This window comes from Thamnophis sirtalis, unplaced genomic scaffold (assembly GCF_051295495.1).
Source record: "Thamnophis sirtalis isolate CommonGarterSnake01/CBP01778 unplaced genomic scaffold, rThaSir2_p1.2 scaffold_4, whole genome shotgun sequence".
NCBI lineage: Eukaryota > Metazoa > Chordata > Lepidosauria > Squamata > Natricidae > Thamnophis > Thamnophis sirtalis.
The window spans coordinates 32807742-32825113 of NW_028261384.1; the positions used below are offsets into that span (position 1 = coordinate 32807742).

Here is a 17372-nt window from a genome sequence, read left to right on the forward strand (position 1 = left end):
CACTCGATCTACTTTGACGATTCATCCTAGGGCTATACGTACCACATCCTACGGCTATAGGTACTTTGTAAGCTGGGAGATGCTGCCTGCTGGGCGAAATAAAGTTTTCCCTTGGGGTGGGGGTTGTCACAGATTTCGGATAAAGAGATGAGGAAAAAAAAGATAATAATTCATGGGGAGAGCATCTCCAAAAGAAGCCTTTTTCATTCAAGAAGAGCCTGGTGGCAACTGCATATTGAACACATATGATGGTAATGTGGGGTGAGGGGAGGGGGCTAGTCAAGTGACTCATATGACAAACACCTGGAAGTCATTAGATTTAAGACCTCCCCCATCCTCTGGACTATAAAGCAGAGAGGATTCTTAGCCTGGCACTTGGTATTCCACCAAGCAGCTACTGGGTCACCTTTCTCCGTAGCAGTAAGTGCTCGGGGTTCATTGGCGCTGGCAGCCAGGCAGCCTGGCAGGCTGGCTGGCTGGCTGGCTGGCTGACTGGTTGGCTGCCTGCCTGCTTGTTTGTCTGGATGTTGCTTTAATTCAATTTTATACATCCAGATCGATTACGGGGCGGGTGCTATGGGCTACGTAGATGTCCCCTTTTCCTTCTATGGTCTTCTGTAGCGGGACGTGGGGGGAAGAACCTTCACACTCATCCTTCACTTTTCTCCTCCTCTCTTACCAACAGCTTCGGACAACTTTGGAACAGGCGCAAAAGCGAGAAAGGAGCGCTTTCGCTTCTCTCGACGCTGCTCTGCTAGGATTCTTCGGCTGCCCTTCGGCGGGAGAAAAAGCTGGAAATGAAGAAGGCCATGCTGCTTTTGGTCATGCTCTTCCTATCTTCCGCGCATGCCGTGGGGGAAGATCTAGAAGACCAGCACGAGTTGAACTACTGGGCGGATTGGTCCGACGGAGGCGAGCAGAACCAGGTGAGACGAAACGGCGCCTCTCCGCCACTTTGGGGAGGACCTCCGCAACTTAGGTTGCTTTTGAAAAACGGTCGAGGGCAAGGATGGCTGGATGGCGGGGCACGGGCGGGCGAGGGAGTAAAGACCAGTGCGGGCAGGAGCTGGCCGTGTGAACGGGGATCCCTGACGCCGCCAGCTTTTGGCAGGTGCGCCAAGGAATGCTGGCCGTTCGCGCTCAGTTGAGGCGACGTCGGGGCGAATTATCCGCTCTATTCCGCCTCTCTGCATCCTCCTTTCGGCCCAGGCGAGAGCGCCGGATTGTGTTGACGGAGCGTCAAGTTCTCCTTTCCAAACTGAGGCCACCGGTGAAAAAGAGCGATTGCTTCCTGACGTCGCTCCTTCCCGCGCGCTTTCTAGCAGTTGTTGCGTTCTTAGCGTGAGTAAACGCATCGGAGTTTTTTAATCTTACTTCTTAATGTGTCGTGGCTGTCCTGCTTAGGGTGCCGTACCAGGGAGTCTTTTCTTCATGTTATTCTCATCACCACAGCAACCCCGTGAGGTAGGCTGATCTTAGGGATAATCAGAATTTGACCGTCCACGAAATTGTATGTTGTATGTTAATCAATCAAGTCCTGTAATTATGTCCATAGAACGAGTCTAATTTCAAATCGCTCTTTACTGTAATTATTAACCAGCTTTTAAAGGGTTTTAAAAGAAGGCATAAATACTTTAGGATATGAGTCTAAAAAATGGATTTGGAAGCCAGATTGTGAAATCTGCATATGACAGAGGAGAGTTATTAGAAAATTACTAAGCCAAGCAGTATAGCTCACAAATCAGGGGGAAAATAGCCCTCAACCACTGAGTTGAGAATCTAAAATCATCAAATGTAGTATGACACCCATACATAACAAGACTCTGTTCATATTTGAGAGAAAGAAGCAAGAGCCATCTTATCCGGTCACAAGTCTTCTTCATGCCACAGTAAAATCACTTCTCTTTACTGCCGTCCTCTTTTCGGAATTGCAAAATGTAGGAAATGTCCACATTTGGCAGTTTAATTAAATGGAAAGACTTTAGGAAAAGATATATTGAATTCTATTATATTACTTGTTTGTCCTGGTTTTCGGGTTGTGTTTCTGTCTGCATCAGGAGAATGATAACAAATTTGCCTACAAGATAGATTAAAACCCCAAGGCCTAAGCTCCTTGTCTATTTGTGATATTTCCTTTCCAGGCCTCTATAATCAACACCATCAATTCCCCTTATTATAATGTTCGGTGATTACCACTAGCTGATAGGGTATCTTCTTTGGATGACATTGTATATGTCAAATCTTCAGTCAGTATACTGATCATTCCTTTAACCATAGCTTGCGAACCAAAATTGGGTGAAAAATAAAAGTTACTATGAATAGGAATTGCATATGTCATGGGAGGAAACCATTTGAGAGAACAATAACATAAAGGTTTTTTAAGAAATAGGACTTAAATCTCTTTAGTTTGAGACATGATTTTTTTCTCTTATGTTTAACTTCTCTTGACAATAATTCTTGCATTTCAAATAAGGAGTGGGAACAGGAAAAGTTATACCTACGCCTTTTCCCCTTAAATTCATTTATATTTTATGGTTCACCAGCATCTCATCAAACTTGCCCTTGTAATTCCCTTCTGGACAGAAATTAAAAAGCTGAAGAAATGAATAAGTTAGCAATTGAATGTAATAGGGAAGGTAAATATTCATGCTGAAATGATTCTGCTTACCTGCTTAAACTCATCCGTGATTTATTTCATTGGGTGTTGAAATTGGGTGTTCCAGCTCTTTTTACTATTTAATACCAATTACATATGCTGCTCAAATTTGCACAGTTATATGGAAAAAATAATCAAAGATACTTGACATAAAGATGCCCAGTATAAGTCTGTGATTTGTTACATGTACTCAAATCCCAGTAGAGCTTTATGTGATGTGATAAATGATCTGAAAGTACTGCTAAACCATTTAATATTCAAAGTGATTTGATGTGGTGTTATCTAGAGACTGTCCTGTTTGCTCAATTGGCACTATATTCCATCAAACATTTTGCTGATTCCTATGGAAGAAGTTGAAATATAATTTTTGGATCCCAAATTCACAGATTCAGCTTGGCCCATAGCCATGTATCTTTTCTGTAAAATCTAATTTCCAGAGCAACCCATGCGTATCATTGTGCAAGCAACCACAGGATAGAATACTTAAGATATGAAGCTGCCTTGGTTGTATCAGACCTTGGTTCATTTAATATTCCTCGCTACCATCTTCTAAGTCAACACCTGTCAGGCAATCTCATGGTTTATTCATAAAACACATCCATAATTTATAGGTGATCAGACAAGTTCATTGTTTCATGCTTTTTGCAAGGGATTAAGATGGATTATCTAGATACAAAAAAGTTAAGAATGAAAACAGATCGCATACTTGTTTTCAAAACTTTACTCAATCAATCCATCAATTTTGAACCAAATCTTCACAATTTCCAGCTCTTAATTTTCAGCGCCCTCTTGTGGCCTATGTGTGCCTAAATGCAGGAAGCTTTTGATCCTAGATTAACATTTATATCCATTTGCTCATTTGAATTTAGAGGAAGGTGGGAAAATCCCTTTCCTTTGAAATAAGCTCCTGAAGGCTTTTGAAGGTATCAGATCAGGGAAAAGAAAAAGAAAGCTCAGAATATGTAAACCTTCCAGGTTATGTGCTCTCTGTTGTTTAATGGATGTCAATTTTATAAGTGAAGCTGAGCACTGAAATAGTCTTTTTATATTTCTGTTTTAGGAGAAGCTGCCTTTCCCTTTTGAACACTTTCTTCAGAGGATTGCCAGAAGACCCAGACCTCAGCAATTCTATGGCTTAATGGGAAAACGGGATGCTGGTAAGAACCACTTACATTTATTTTTATGTGTTTTTAATGTGTTTTTAGGTGTTGCTAAAAATTATTCAAATTTTAAAAATATTTTATAAAATAAAACACTCATTAATTTATTTATAATTAGTAAATTCATTATTATTTATTTATAAATAAATTTATTTAAAATATTTATTTTGATTCCATTAAAAATGTTTTAGAAATATTCCTAATACCATGAATAGTATTTTATGTATATTTAGCAAGACACTTTAGAAAAACCAAGTATGTAAAATAAGAGACTTTCTTCTTATAAATAAATTGTGAGTTTTGATAGAAATGAAATGAAAATCATGAATAAAATCAAGGTTGCAGACATGGATCAAATGGGCAATGTCCTTCACCCAAGGAAAAATGAATGAGAATCACATAAAAAGCATACCCTGTTTTATAATGGAGCATATACAGAAAAGGCTCCTGGGATATTGTGCCTAGACTAAAAAGTGTTTCACATCCATGAATTATTCAGAAAACAATTAAGGCATTAATTGCTATGCACAGATAATGTGATTCTTTGAAATGCTTTCCTTTTTTTTTATGACTGTGATAGATAATGATATGTACTTGCTAATTATTTGTCATTTTTTTATTTCCAGGATATAGCCCTGTCTCACGCAAAAGTAAGTTGGAATCGATTTTATTTATGAATTTATATCTTACCTTTATTATTTTCATAAATAGCTTAAGGAGACAAACAAACACAGTACTCATAACTATTCTTCCTTTTTCCTTCATGAGGTGGGTTGGGCTGAGAGACAATGATTTTCCTTCCATTTTCTTGTGTACCATTTAATCAATTACTTCAATATGAGATACATCCAGAATTGCAAGTATATATTTGATTCTAGGGAAATTGTATCAAATCCAGCATTTCCAGTGAACTCGTATGAATGTTGGCATTCGAGGCAGTGGTAAAATTCAAAATGTTCCCCTACTGGTTCTGTGGGCATGATTTGGTGGGTGTCATGTGACTGGGTGGGCGTGGTCAACTTAAAAATACTTTAAAAAGTAAAAATGTTCCCATGATCGCATAGTACAGCTGATTGTCACACAGCTGATCATCAGAACTTTTTTTTTACTTTTTTAGCATTTTTTAACTGCGGGTTCAGGCGAACAGGTAGCATTTTTTACTACTGATTTGGGCAAACCATCATTTTCAGCTGATCAGTTGTTTAAATTTTACTGATCTTTAGTCATTTAGTGCTATTAATCATAGCATTATTTTGTTGGACTGATTTCATCAGGATACAGTTATGTTCCTTTTTATATTCTCCATGAAATATTCCATTAAATTCTAGAGTCTAATATCTAAGCAGAAATATATAGAAATGTTGTGCTAGGGGCTGTCGTAGCAGATACTGTATCACTAATTAAATTCACAATATCCCTTATTAACATTAAGCACCATCAGTAATGTTTATTTGCAATACGGCTTAAGTTTATAACCCTCATTTGACACAATTCAACCATGAGTCAGAAAATGATAACTTTTAAAGCAATTTGGAGAAGTAGAACCAACATTTTTATTAGTGAAAGTTATTAATCAACCAGCATAAGCAACTTTTGGATAAATCAAAAATCTTTCCAAAATTATTAACTGTCCACTGAAGGAATAGCTCATTTAACAAAATTATTTCATTAGGAAATGAGCTACCAGAAGGAATATTGATTACATAAAACATATCACTAGAGGAATACTGATTAGGATATGGAAATATAAAAACAGAGGCTATAGGAAATGACTCTTTTGGTAGCAGCCCATACCATATAGACATATAGTGACAGGGAAAAGATTTCTAGCTTTGTGTTCTTTCTAATGTGTCAGTAAAGGTTAACTATCTTAGACAGAAATGGTCTTCCTTTTGGGAGAGAGCCCTCCCAAAGGTCCTCATTTTACTGACATAGGAAGGATGGAAGGCTGAGTCAACCTTGAGCTGCTCAGGATCGAACTCCTGTCTAAGGACAGAGTCAGCTTGCAATACTGCATTCTAATCACTATGCCACCATGCATAGATCCTCTAATGTGAGAAGAGAAATGGATCCATTCAAGCCATTCAGTCTTCTATTATTGTTTCTATTTGTACCTTAGATTAAGTTTCACTGATTCTTTATTCCTAAATCTTCTGGGGATAAGATTTTTTTTAAAAAAGCAAGGTTTACCTCTGAGCAAGATAATGAAGGGGGCACTATGAAATCCCAATTTTATAATCATGGGGTGCAATGAATTTGGGATTTTTCTCAAAGGACACTTTTTGGAATAGAGAGCTGCCACTTTGTCACTTTAACATAAACTACCCTCAGTGTGATTTCAAATTGAAATTCAATCCTTCTGCCACAGCCTGACATCAAGGTTTAGTAGCAAATCTCCCACCAAACTGATTTGTTTTAATATAGATGGGGAAACAAAGTCAATCTTTGGAAAAACTTATATAAATCTTTTTTTTAAAAAACAGCTGTTTAATTCCACCTGGTGTCATAGCTTTATTCGATTTAATAATATAACTATTTTACTTTCTAAAGTTCTTAGGAATTTTTTAAAAATTAAAAGAAAATGCACTCCATGGCTGCTGAAAGGCTGCCTGAAAGTTATGCCTGAAATGCACCACTGAGAACATTGAAACTTATACCCAAATAAGTTTACAGATAATAAACCTGCCCAAGATTCTAGATGTCCCTTAATATATTGTTTCTGATCCCAGACCTTGTATTAGGTTGTATGAAGAACTGTGTCAAGTATTTTTTCTAAATAATGTTGCTTTAGTCCAGAAAATCATCTTATTTTAATTGTGTTTCTTGCGTATGAGATGCATTGTAAGCTGCTCAGAATCTTTTTAAGCTTGGGAAACCTTAACAAATACATATACATAAAAGAGCGGTGGATAGCTGTCAGACAGAGACATTGTATTGATTCTTCTACTATAGTGTACATATTGAATATACAGTATATTCATTGCAAACAAGCTGAGGAAAATAGTTGGTTAGAGAAGAGAATCACAGAGATATGTTAAACAATCTGATTTTTATACTTTTCTCCAAACTGACTAAAACTTTAGCCAAAACCCAGAAGTTTAGTTTACAGGCAGACTAAAATACTATATATTTTATTTTATTTGACTGGGTTTTACAATACATAAAATAGTCTATCAAAGATTTGAAAATACTTTTAGTGTTCCTGATTGAGTGTTGAATTAAATCTTGGGGATCAAATCTGTTTGAATTACAGTTATTTCATCCAAAGCTTCTGTCCACTTATTCCATTGTATTTATTGGCTGCTGTCAAAATTATGATCTGGCAAAGAAAAAAAATCGCATAGTGCTTACAAATATGTCATATGTGCATGACATTCTGGACCCTGAAAGCCTGGCTATTTATTTTAGATTGATCAATAATTTGAGGAGCTTTTGGGAAAAACTCTCCAAAAAGTAATTTGCAATTGGTTGAGATCATACCAAAGCAATTAAAAATATAGCAGAGTCTTTGTCAAACATAGTATATACAATTTGTAAATTCATTGCATTAATAACTTTTTTAAAAAATATCAACTGGGTACACAATAAAGAAATAATTATTAGAGAAAGAGAGAATTACATCATTGTAGAAACAGAAATAGACACTACATATATTAAGAGGCTGTATATTCCTAGTCTGAAAACTGTCATAGCTTGAATGGCAAGATTGATGTCATGGCAAAATCCAGTCAAGTTCAATCCTTTATTTCCCTACATCTAGTGGACATAAATCTTGCCAACCTAAAACTTAACTATCTCACCTAGATATATCCTGAGAAATTCTAGGTTCTGGCTACTCTGAATCTCTTTCCCACTTCCCATCCAGCTCGGGACTGTGCAGGATCTTGATCTAGGCCTCTCTCTGGGAAACCTTTATATTGCCAAATCGTTCCCTCATTGTTCCTCCAGATGCAAACCTATGAACAAATAACCAAGCTCAGAGAGCTCCAGGGAGTCCACATTCCAAAGTATGTTGAAAGAACTGCCTAGAACAGATGAATAATAAACTAGTGCTTTAAACTACAGCCTAGCTAAATAGCTCACATTTGGAAGCCATTTTTTATTATTGATCAGTCCCATTTTAAATGAATTAACATGGGAAATTATTCAGTCACAATCAGATTCTGCAGAAATATGACATTTTTAAACCTTTATTTGTAGTAAAAGTTTCCATAACTTTTCAAATATATTTAGCCTTGAGTTCAACTATTTAGAGTCTGTTTCTATTGTGTATTTCAGTGTGAAAATGCATTCACATTCCAAATTGTTTTTCTCCCCCCAAAAAAGGCATCTTTCAAATGTACTGTATTTAAACATCCCACAAATATATTTTTCAGGATATAAAACAAACTCATTTGTTGGACTCATGGGCAAAAGATCTTTAAATTCTGGTATGTATAAACTATAAAATGAAAGTCAAGCAAAAACCTACTTATCTACAATTTTCATTTTTATTTTGTAACATTTTGAATACACTGGTTTCTTACAATATTTAAGACAAATACAGATAACTTGAGTTCTCCAAGAAGTTGCCAGCACTCACTTTTTATGGAAGTAACATGAACAGGAAGGATGGTCTTTGGAGTCCAAAATCTTTGAAAAAAATACAGATTCCTCTAGGAAATAAGGAGGCTGAAAATTGTTCACTGTTCCTTTATCCATGAATTTCTTTTTTATTGGCACAATAATTGTCAATTTACCTTTTTTGTATGATCCTATACATCTTTATGGAATTAAATCAAATTTTATGTTATGCAGCATCAATTCCCAGTTTATTATGATTTAATTTATAAATTTAAAATCTGTTAGGCTCTCAAGGAATGTGTATTTTTTGTAACTTTACAAAACATTTTAAAACTACTGAAATATTTTTAAAGAAATAGTTTCTATTTTTTATCTAAATATTTAACTAAGCCATATCATCTAATGATTTTGCAATTCTTTAATGTGCACCCAGGAAACTATTTTATGAAATTATAATTGTCAGGTGCTTTATACTTCAATCTAATAATTAAATCTTAAAATGTCAGTTCCTTTAGTTACAGTTACGAAGTCCAGTCTTTTAAGCATTTATGAAAACCAGCAAAATGTAAGGTCTATCACTTGCCTTTATAATTGCCAATATGCTAACACAATCTTCCCCAGACAAACATCTTCCAGATATGTAAACATGAACTCCCCAACTTCTCAAGCTAGCATGGCCATTTATGAAAATTTGGGAGCTAAATCTATACATTTAGAGATTATCTAGATTGAGAAGTACTTTCAATTATTACCACTGTAAGATAATTCTGTTTTATCAGAAGTACTTTGAAAGTCACCTAGTTCAGCCTCTTGCTCACTGCAGGATATAGTAGATGGTGAATAATGCACTTACCATATGATCATGGAAATTCGTCAAATGAAAATGTGAGGGCCACCTTATGATGCAAATTAGTTCTTCAAACATCCTTTGATTGAAAAAAATCTTCAGAGAATTTCAAGAAGTCCAGTTTTGTTTGTCTGAATAACATTGAAATATTTTCATGATCAATAACTTTCTAACTCAACAAAAGCAAAACCTCTTTGGCAGGGATAAATTACATACCAATATCGGGAGCTGGTTCAGATGAGTTAAACTGTGAATCAAATTTATGTGGCATTTAAAATTAGGAAGCAGCATACCAGTTGTGGTCTTATTGGCACAGCTTACAATGGAAATTCATCACATTGAGCCTTATTTTTCAGGCAAGCTTATCAAGAATATATTCATTATATTCAATTAATCTGCACTATTTTGTTTCCATGTTAGGATCTTCTGAATGGAGTACCCTGCAAATGTTTGAAAGAAGACGCAAATGAGACAGCTTTCCATTGTCCATTGAAATGTTTAAGTAGCCAGCTTAGTGTAATGAAAAATAGCCATTGTAAGGAATATTTATTTATTTATTTATTTATTTTTAAGATGAAAATTTCAATTACAATTATTTCCTCTATTGTGGCAGTGATATATGCATTATATGGATATGGCAAGCTTTACAGTAACATTTCTGAAATGAATATAGAAATCAGTGGTGTTTCAAAAAAAGCACATTATTCATCATGTGAAAAAATGTTCAACTGTAAAAAGTGGTAAGAAATAAGAAAAGAGAATCCTTTGTTAATTTAATATTTGCTAACCTACCAAGTTGATTTGTGATCACAACAAAAAAAGAAAAGGAACAGCCCTGTAATTTATGTTATCAAAATTTGCTTGTATAAGTGTAGCATGTATTTGTTTATTTTGCCTCTTGCTTTGTCTCTCTCTCTCTCACTCTCTCTCTCTATATATATATATACACACACACACACACACATACATACATACATACATATATATTTTAAAGAAATTAAGTGAATTTAAACATCTTTACTTCATTATCTGATACCTTGCCACTATTCACAGACATCTGATAAAAATAACACTCTATTCTGAGGTTTTTGAATTACACATTTTATGCATGAATATCATTAATTAAAACAGAACCAGAAAATTCTGCAGCTATTTTATCACTGCTTTCCTAATCTGTTTTTTTGAGGCAGGACTTCTGCTATGCATTTAACAAAGAGACGCACCAGATCTCAATTTTTTAAAAAAAGGAAAAGTAAGGATTATAAATTTTATTAGATTATCTGAGTATTGTCCATTAGTCAATCTTGCCAGAATTTCTATCACTGGTATTTATAGTTTTTCCATTAGCAAGTTGAGGAAGGCTGTATAAGCAGATTAAGAATGGTCCATGTTTGGTGACTATCTATTCAGCTAATACCTAAGCAAATCTGGACAGATATGTAGTAGGGCATTTCTAAAGTTGTCTAAAGTTTCTAAAGTTAATGCAGTAAGATTTCAAGATTCACAGCTGAAGTCCTGCCCCAAGAAAACAGATTAGGAAAGCAGTGGCAGGGATGAGAATCATGAGGATAAACTGCAGTTCTTGAACACATCTACTCACTCCAATTATATAGTCATTTCATGACTTGGTTTCAAAGCTCCAAATGACTAAATAAGAGTTGAAAAGTCATTTCTATTACATGAGCCCACTAATGCTCATCTGGATTTTTGCAGGCAAGATTTGTTGTTGTGTAGCCCTAATGTGATGGCAATTATGTGGAAAGAAAATGCATCAATTTTAGGATTCTATTATGTGAACAAAACAATGTGAATTACAGAGAGTTCTTACCACTTTTGAAACATATACAGTAAATCTGTACATCTTGCTTAGCCATGGTAGATCTTGTATGATTCACAGCTTCCCATGTTGTACCAAGTTAATCAATTGTGATTAAGCAAATCATGATATGTGATCTTATCTTTATATGATATATTTAATATAAGCAGTCAGCAGTTTTGTCAAATCTAAATCTACTGCCAATCAATTGCTACAGTGAACTGTAGATTCTAGTATGATGATTTCCTAATGTTTTGCAAAGGAATGGAGTCCCGGGAAATAAACAACTTTATAATATATTCTAACTTCTTCTTCGAAAACAGAGAAACCTGAAGTTGCATTTTGCAAGCAGCTCAGTTTTATCACTTGCTATTTTGATCCTACAAAAAGTCATACCCAGGTTTAGGGGGGAGAAATCTTAAAGTGCTTTTCTTTAAAAAAAAAGTTTATATTCTATATTTGGATCGCTATAAACTGCAAGCCTCTATAGTAGTTTAGCTAAAAGCTAATAAAAAGGAACTTATCAATTAACCATCTGTGTTTGTGTATCTTTGTTCCAAAAATGTCAAGTTTTTATTTGTCTTTCAAAATTGCAAGAGATTTGCCACATTCATTTTAGCCTTACATTTTGTGTGTTGGTTTACAGTTAAATCAATTACATAAACACAATTCACTTTGAAGAGAATAAGGGAATGTCTGAGAGCCAAGAACAGAGTAAGAGGTTGGGATAGAAATCTCAAATATGTGCAGTGAATTTGATTTGTAGAAGCCAGCTTTTTTTCTATGGAAAAACAATAGCTGCTTAAAAATAATATCAAGGCAGCTAAATGATGTAAGTGTAGTTTTATTTTCTAAGGAAACACATCTGTAGTTATAGGAGAAAATAATTGTAAAATAAGGTGCCTATTTCTTTTTTGTTAGATTTTTACTTATCTTTTAATTATAGTTTTTATTAAATTTGTCATGATGTTTCGAACATATTTCATGATTAGATTTAGATAGTTCAATATAGTTCAAAAATGATGGTTTAATTCAAGAGTGGGAAACATTGAATGGCTAGGGATTGCCCTTAAAGTTGTTTGAAAAGAAAAGGCATGCAAAGTGGTGAATGAAACCCTCCAGAGCTATAGACAGAGCTAGAGTTTTCTGTTTCTTTCCTTAAAGTTTAGGAGTAGGGGGGAGATCTTTAAAAGCATAGCATAAATGGCAACTTTTGTGTTTATTGTTTTCCTCAACACTGTTGGAAACCAAATCACTGATTTTAGCAGCTATGATCGGAAGAGTCTTATGGTGCCAGAAAGAAGTTTGTGGGGAGTTGGTAACCCCAGAACTAGACCAACATTTAGCTGCTCTCTTTGGTGAGATAGGCCTTTCCGCTTTCCGGTGCTCTAGACACACTAAATTACCATCTTTTCCAAATGGCAATTGGACTTCCTTTGTTTTTCTTGAAGAAGTTTCACTTTTCATCCATGAAGCTTCTTCAGTTTTGACTGAATGGTAGAGAACCAATTCTTGGAGGAGAAATGAAATGTCTTTGGGGGAAAATAAAGAAAGTTCAGTTGCTTCTTGAAAAAGCACCTCTGGGACAATCATGATCTGGATGACTGAGAATCTCCATAGACACCTGTACTGACCCCCTCCATCCAGTAATAAAAGCCAAGACAAACTTAACTAGAATGTGCTTTTAATAGCAAGAAGCCAAAATCTCGGTAGCCGAAAGCCAAGCAAACAAAGAGATAAGGACCTTGGCAGCAACTCAGACAAACCTTGGCAGCAATCCAGCCTGTCAAGTTAGTTATGTTCTCTTTAGTCAATGTGTTGACTTCTGCAAGAGGGGCGTGTGCACAAGCAGTCTTTTTTATAGTCTGGAGAGGAGCCTAATGGCCACCAGCAGAGTGCAATTACCTCCTGTACTTGCATAATTGTTCCTGGCGCTTATTAGCTCTTCGATTCCGGGCATCCAGGAACAACTCACTGCTGGCTTCTGGATCACTCTCCCTTGTCTCCTCCCCACTGGTCCAAGGCTCAGGCGCCACCTTGTGGCCAACCAGTCTCTCTGCGCCCTGCTCGGAGTCAGAACCCTGTCCAGGGTCCTCCACATCCTCCAGAGCCGACTCATAGGGCCCCTGGCTGTCGGAGTCTGGTGGCAGCTCTGACAGCTCCTGCTGGGCCACAACAGACACCAAACTGCCATCTTCTTCCACTACCTGCATAACCCTCTACTCACTGTCCCCAGCCCTTCTTATGAAGCTCCAGGCTAAATGCAGTGTTGTTTTCAATGGGCAAAATTATTCTGATGATAATTTCCACCTGCCTTATTCTGCAGCACTTAACTTTCAGGAAGTGGAGGAGGAAGCCTTGGATTGCAAGCTGAAAGCAACTCTTCTCCCATCTTCATAGAGGGGACCTAGTTTTTCTCCCACTTGACACACAATCCTTCCCATCCTCAAATGTTTTTTCTGTATGATTCCTGCAATCCCGAACACCCCTTCTTCCTCTCCGTAGTTGTACCTACTATTTTAATTTAATCTCCCTTGAAAAATAAAAGTAGAAGTAGACCAATTCTGATATGTATCTGATTTACAAAGCATGAAGGCAGGGCAAAAGAATGGAAGACTATGTACAATTTAAATCCCATGTGAATGACAGTTGGAATCCCATTCCTGAGTAGAAAGAGAGCCACTTTCTTATCATAGCTCTTAAAGCAGCAGTTCCCAACCTTTCTGGCTTGGTGTCCCACTGGGGGTTGGGGGAATAAGTAGTTTCTTGTAAGTAGCAGGTGCATGTGCATAAGTGCATGCAACTCCATTTTTGTGAGTGATGGGCATGCAAGTGCAAGCGGCCATTGCTCACATGAGGGGAGCTTCATGTGTGAGCGCATGTTTCTGTTTCTGTTTCACTTTATTTGTATGCCGCCCTTTTCCCTGGGAGGACTCAGGGCGGCTCACAGTTCAAAAGGGGTGGGGGAAGGACAAACAATTTACAACATAAAAACACTACATCATTTAAGAACTCAACAGTCACACAATTCGAGTAGGGGTTAGAGTCTTTAACCCCAGGCCAGCTGGGATAGCCAGATTTTAAGTGCGGCGCGGAAGGTCTGGAGGGTGGTGAGGGTCCGGATCTCCACGGGGAGTTCGTTCCAGAGGGTCGGAGCAGCCACCGAGAAGGCTCTCCTCCGAGCGGTTGCCAGTCTACACTGGCTAGCTGATGGAATTCGGAGGAGGCCTAATCTATGCAATCTTATCGGTCTAGTGGAGGTAATTGGCAGTAGGCGGTCTCTCAAGTACCCAGATCCAATACCATGAAGGGCTTTGTAGGTGACAAGTAGCACCTTGAAGCGCACCCGGAGATCAACAGGCAGCCAGTGCAGCTCGCGGAGGATAGGTGTTACGTGGGTGAATTGAGAAATACGAGGTCAAGCGTGTGACCCGCTGAGTGGGTTGGTCCCCAGATTACTTGGGTCAAGCGCATGGTTGTCATGGAAGCCATGAACTCCTGCGCTCCATCAGAGTGTTCACCGAGCGAAGGCAAGTTGAAATCCCCCAGAACCATAAGTCTGGGGAACTCAACTGCCAGCTCGGCTATTGACTCGAGGAGCGAGGGGAGGGCTGCTTCAACGCAGTTGGGAGGCAGGTACGTTAGCAGCACACCCACTTGACCCTTGAGGTCCAACTTCACCAGCAGGGACTCACACCTGACAAACTCCGGAGCAGGGATCCTACGAGGTGCTAGAGACTCTCGGTTAACAATGGCCACACCCCCACCCCTTCTCTGGGCCCTTGGCTGCTGGAGCACCTGAAAGCCCTCTGGGCACATCTCTACAAGGGGGACTCCTCCCTCCGGGCCCAGCCAGGTTTCTGTAATACATGCCAGGTCTGCCCTCTCGTCTAAAATTAAGTCCCAAACGAGAGGAGCCTTATGAACTACAGACCTGGCATTTAGCAACAGCAGCCTGAGACCAGGGTCCTGATTACTCGCGCCATCTGGCCTTGGAGTGGGACTCATAGGGCCGGAAGGAGGGATCTCTGTAACGTAGCGAGCCCTCCTTCCCCGGTAATGGCCAGCCCTAAAGTCCCCGCCATATCTCCCTGTTAAGACCGTAATGCTCCGGCCCACTCCCGTGTCCGTAGTCCCTCCACCCACCCCCATAGTCCCCGCGTTTTCCGACAGGCCCTTCGAATCAGTCATCCTGAGATTGGAGTAGTTGGGTACTGCTCACACAAGCAAAGCTTCACACATATAAGCATCCGCCGCTCATGTGTGCACATATGCATGCACTCTCCTGACACCTGCACAACTCATGATCTGTGCGTTGGGGACCCTGCTTTAAAGAACTCTCAGCACTGCAAGCTTCTCAAAGAATCCAAGAATATTTTAGAACTGTTCCCCTTCCCTGGAAATAATATACCTTCAGGCATGTCTTTTCCAACTGACTTCTCCCAATCTGACTATTAAATATTATCATTTAACATTGGTTCACGTGAACCAGACTAAATCAATTAGAACCCTCCCTTCTCCCACCCAACCTCAATCTGCCTTTGCAAATTGTGTTAACCCATAGTTAACTGAACTGCATATTATTACATTAACTCACTTGCCTGGATTCACAGAGTACACTTTGCTATGTTGTAAACAGTACAACAGACTTGATGTGCAAGATACACGGAGGCATAAATTAGCCAACATAGATCTGTTAGAAGATGTAAAGCCAGCTAATTTGGTAAGCAGGGGATAAATGGGGTGGTGATATCAAAAGTTCCAGCCAGCCAAAACACGGACAGCTCATAACCAGAGGTGGTATTCAAATAATTTAACAACCAGTTCTCTGCCCTCGTGACAATTTTAAGTTTTTAAAAAAGAATATACCGAAAGGGTTAGTGTTAGCATCTCAATGTTAGGGCTGCGAGGTGGCCTGAATGTCAAAATAACCAGGGTCGGAGGCATGCAGAGATTGTCTCTTTTCTCACCCTGTCCTGGATCGGGGAATCTAGTGGGGGGAGCAAGAACAGGGGTTGGCGGGAGCCTCTACGAGCCAAGGTGGCGCAGTGGTTAAATGCAGCACTGCAGGCTACTGCTAGATCAGCAGTTCACAATCTCACCGGCTCAGGGTTGACTCAGCCTTCCATCCTTCCGAGGTGGGTAAAATGAGGACCCAGATTGTTGGGGGCAATATGCTGACTCTCTGTAAACCGCTTAGAGAGGCCTGAAAGGCCTATGAAGCGGTATATAAGTCTACTGCTATTGCTATTGCTATTGCTATTGCTATCTACCATCTTCATCTGCCTCTCACCCTCACCCCAAGCAGCCTCCTTAGACTGCCATCTCTATTTTGGAAAAAAAACCATACAGTCAAAATGAACTGATATGGGTTATTCTTGCTTGACCCACAAGACCTCCAACAAGAAATAGAAAGACGTGAACACATCACAAATTATATAGGGGTTTCTTTATTTCCTCAATCCATTTTTTCTGATTCTCCTAGTTTTCATTGTTTGCTGTTCTCTAATTTCCTTGCATTTTCTGATGATCTTATGATACCCATTCCAATTTATTTCTTTTTTTAAAAAAATGGTTTCAGCTTTACACTTAATTTCTGCCAATATGTCATGAATTTTATCTTATAGGAATCCTTCTACTGTATTACAAAATTCCCACTATCATTTGGAATAAATCCATTGTCATTGATAATTCTGTGTGTGTGTGTGCGTGCATGTGCGTGCATGCACGCATGCGTGTGCGCACATACATAAATACATACATACATACATACAGATAATAGAAACAGAAGATTATTTGTTACAGGGGCGGGTTGCTGCTTCACGAGCTTGTCTGTCTATCTAATATATGTAAACTCAATCCTGAAAAAAATTATGCAGGAAATAAAAAAACTTTGAAAATTTTGTTTGTTTAATCATTTATTTGTAAATTGTATTAGTGCCCTTCTTAGTGCCCAACAGTAACTCTGTTTGACTTACAATATTAAAATAAATATAAATTAAGATAAACTCTATAATTTATAATAATATAAATAGAATACTATAAAAATAATCTAGCTAAAAAGATGAGGAGAGAAATATGATGAGGGGGAAGGGACTGGGATCTGTTGTTAATCTATCAACCACCCACAACATGAAGTCCCTCTGTTGAAACCCCAAGCCAACTGTCAGGAACCACAATATAAAAATATGTTGAAATTGTAGACAGAATGCAAAGAAAGACAATAAAGTTTTAATAGGAGAATAAAGGCTAAAACATATGAAGAACGGTTGCAGGAATTGGGTCTAGTATATCTAGTTTAATGAAAAGAAGGACTAGATGTGACATGAT

General features: G+C 38.0%; 1 protein-coding gene across 3 annotated transcripts; it reads left to right on the top strand.

The window, feature by feature from the left end:
* Window positions 1–360: 360 nt before the first annotated feature.
* TAC1 (tachykinin precursor 1) lies at window positions 361–10462 on the top strand. Of its 3 annotated transcripts, XM_087712725.1 has the most exons (7): window positions 361–420; window positions 686–926; window positions 1210–1341; window positions 3717–3813; window positions 4443–4466; window positions 8193–8246; window positions 9647–10462. In XM_087712725.1, the coding sequence occupies exons 2-7, from the start codon at window positions 798–800 to the stop codon at window positions 9694–9696; spliced, it is 486 nt and encodes a 161-aa protein (XP_087568851.1). In that variant the 5' UTR covers window positions 361–420; window positions 686–797; the 3' UTR covers window positions 9697–10462. The 3 variants fall into 3 exon arrangements, with proteins under 3 accessions (XP_087568851.1, XP_013911023.1, XP_013911031.1); XM_014055548.2 differs by lacking the exon at window positions 1210–1341; XM_014055556.2 differs by lacking the exons at window positions 1210–1341; window positions 8193–8246.
* The last annotated feature ends 6910 nt before the right edge of the window (window positions 10463–17372 follow it).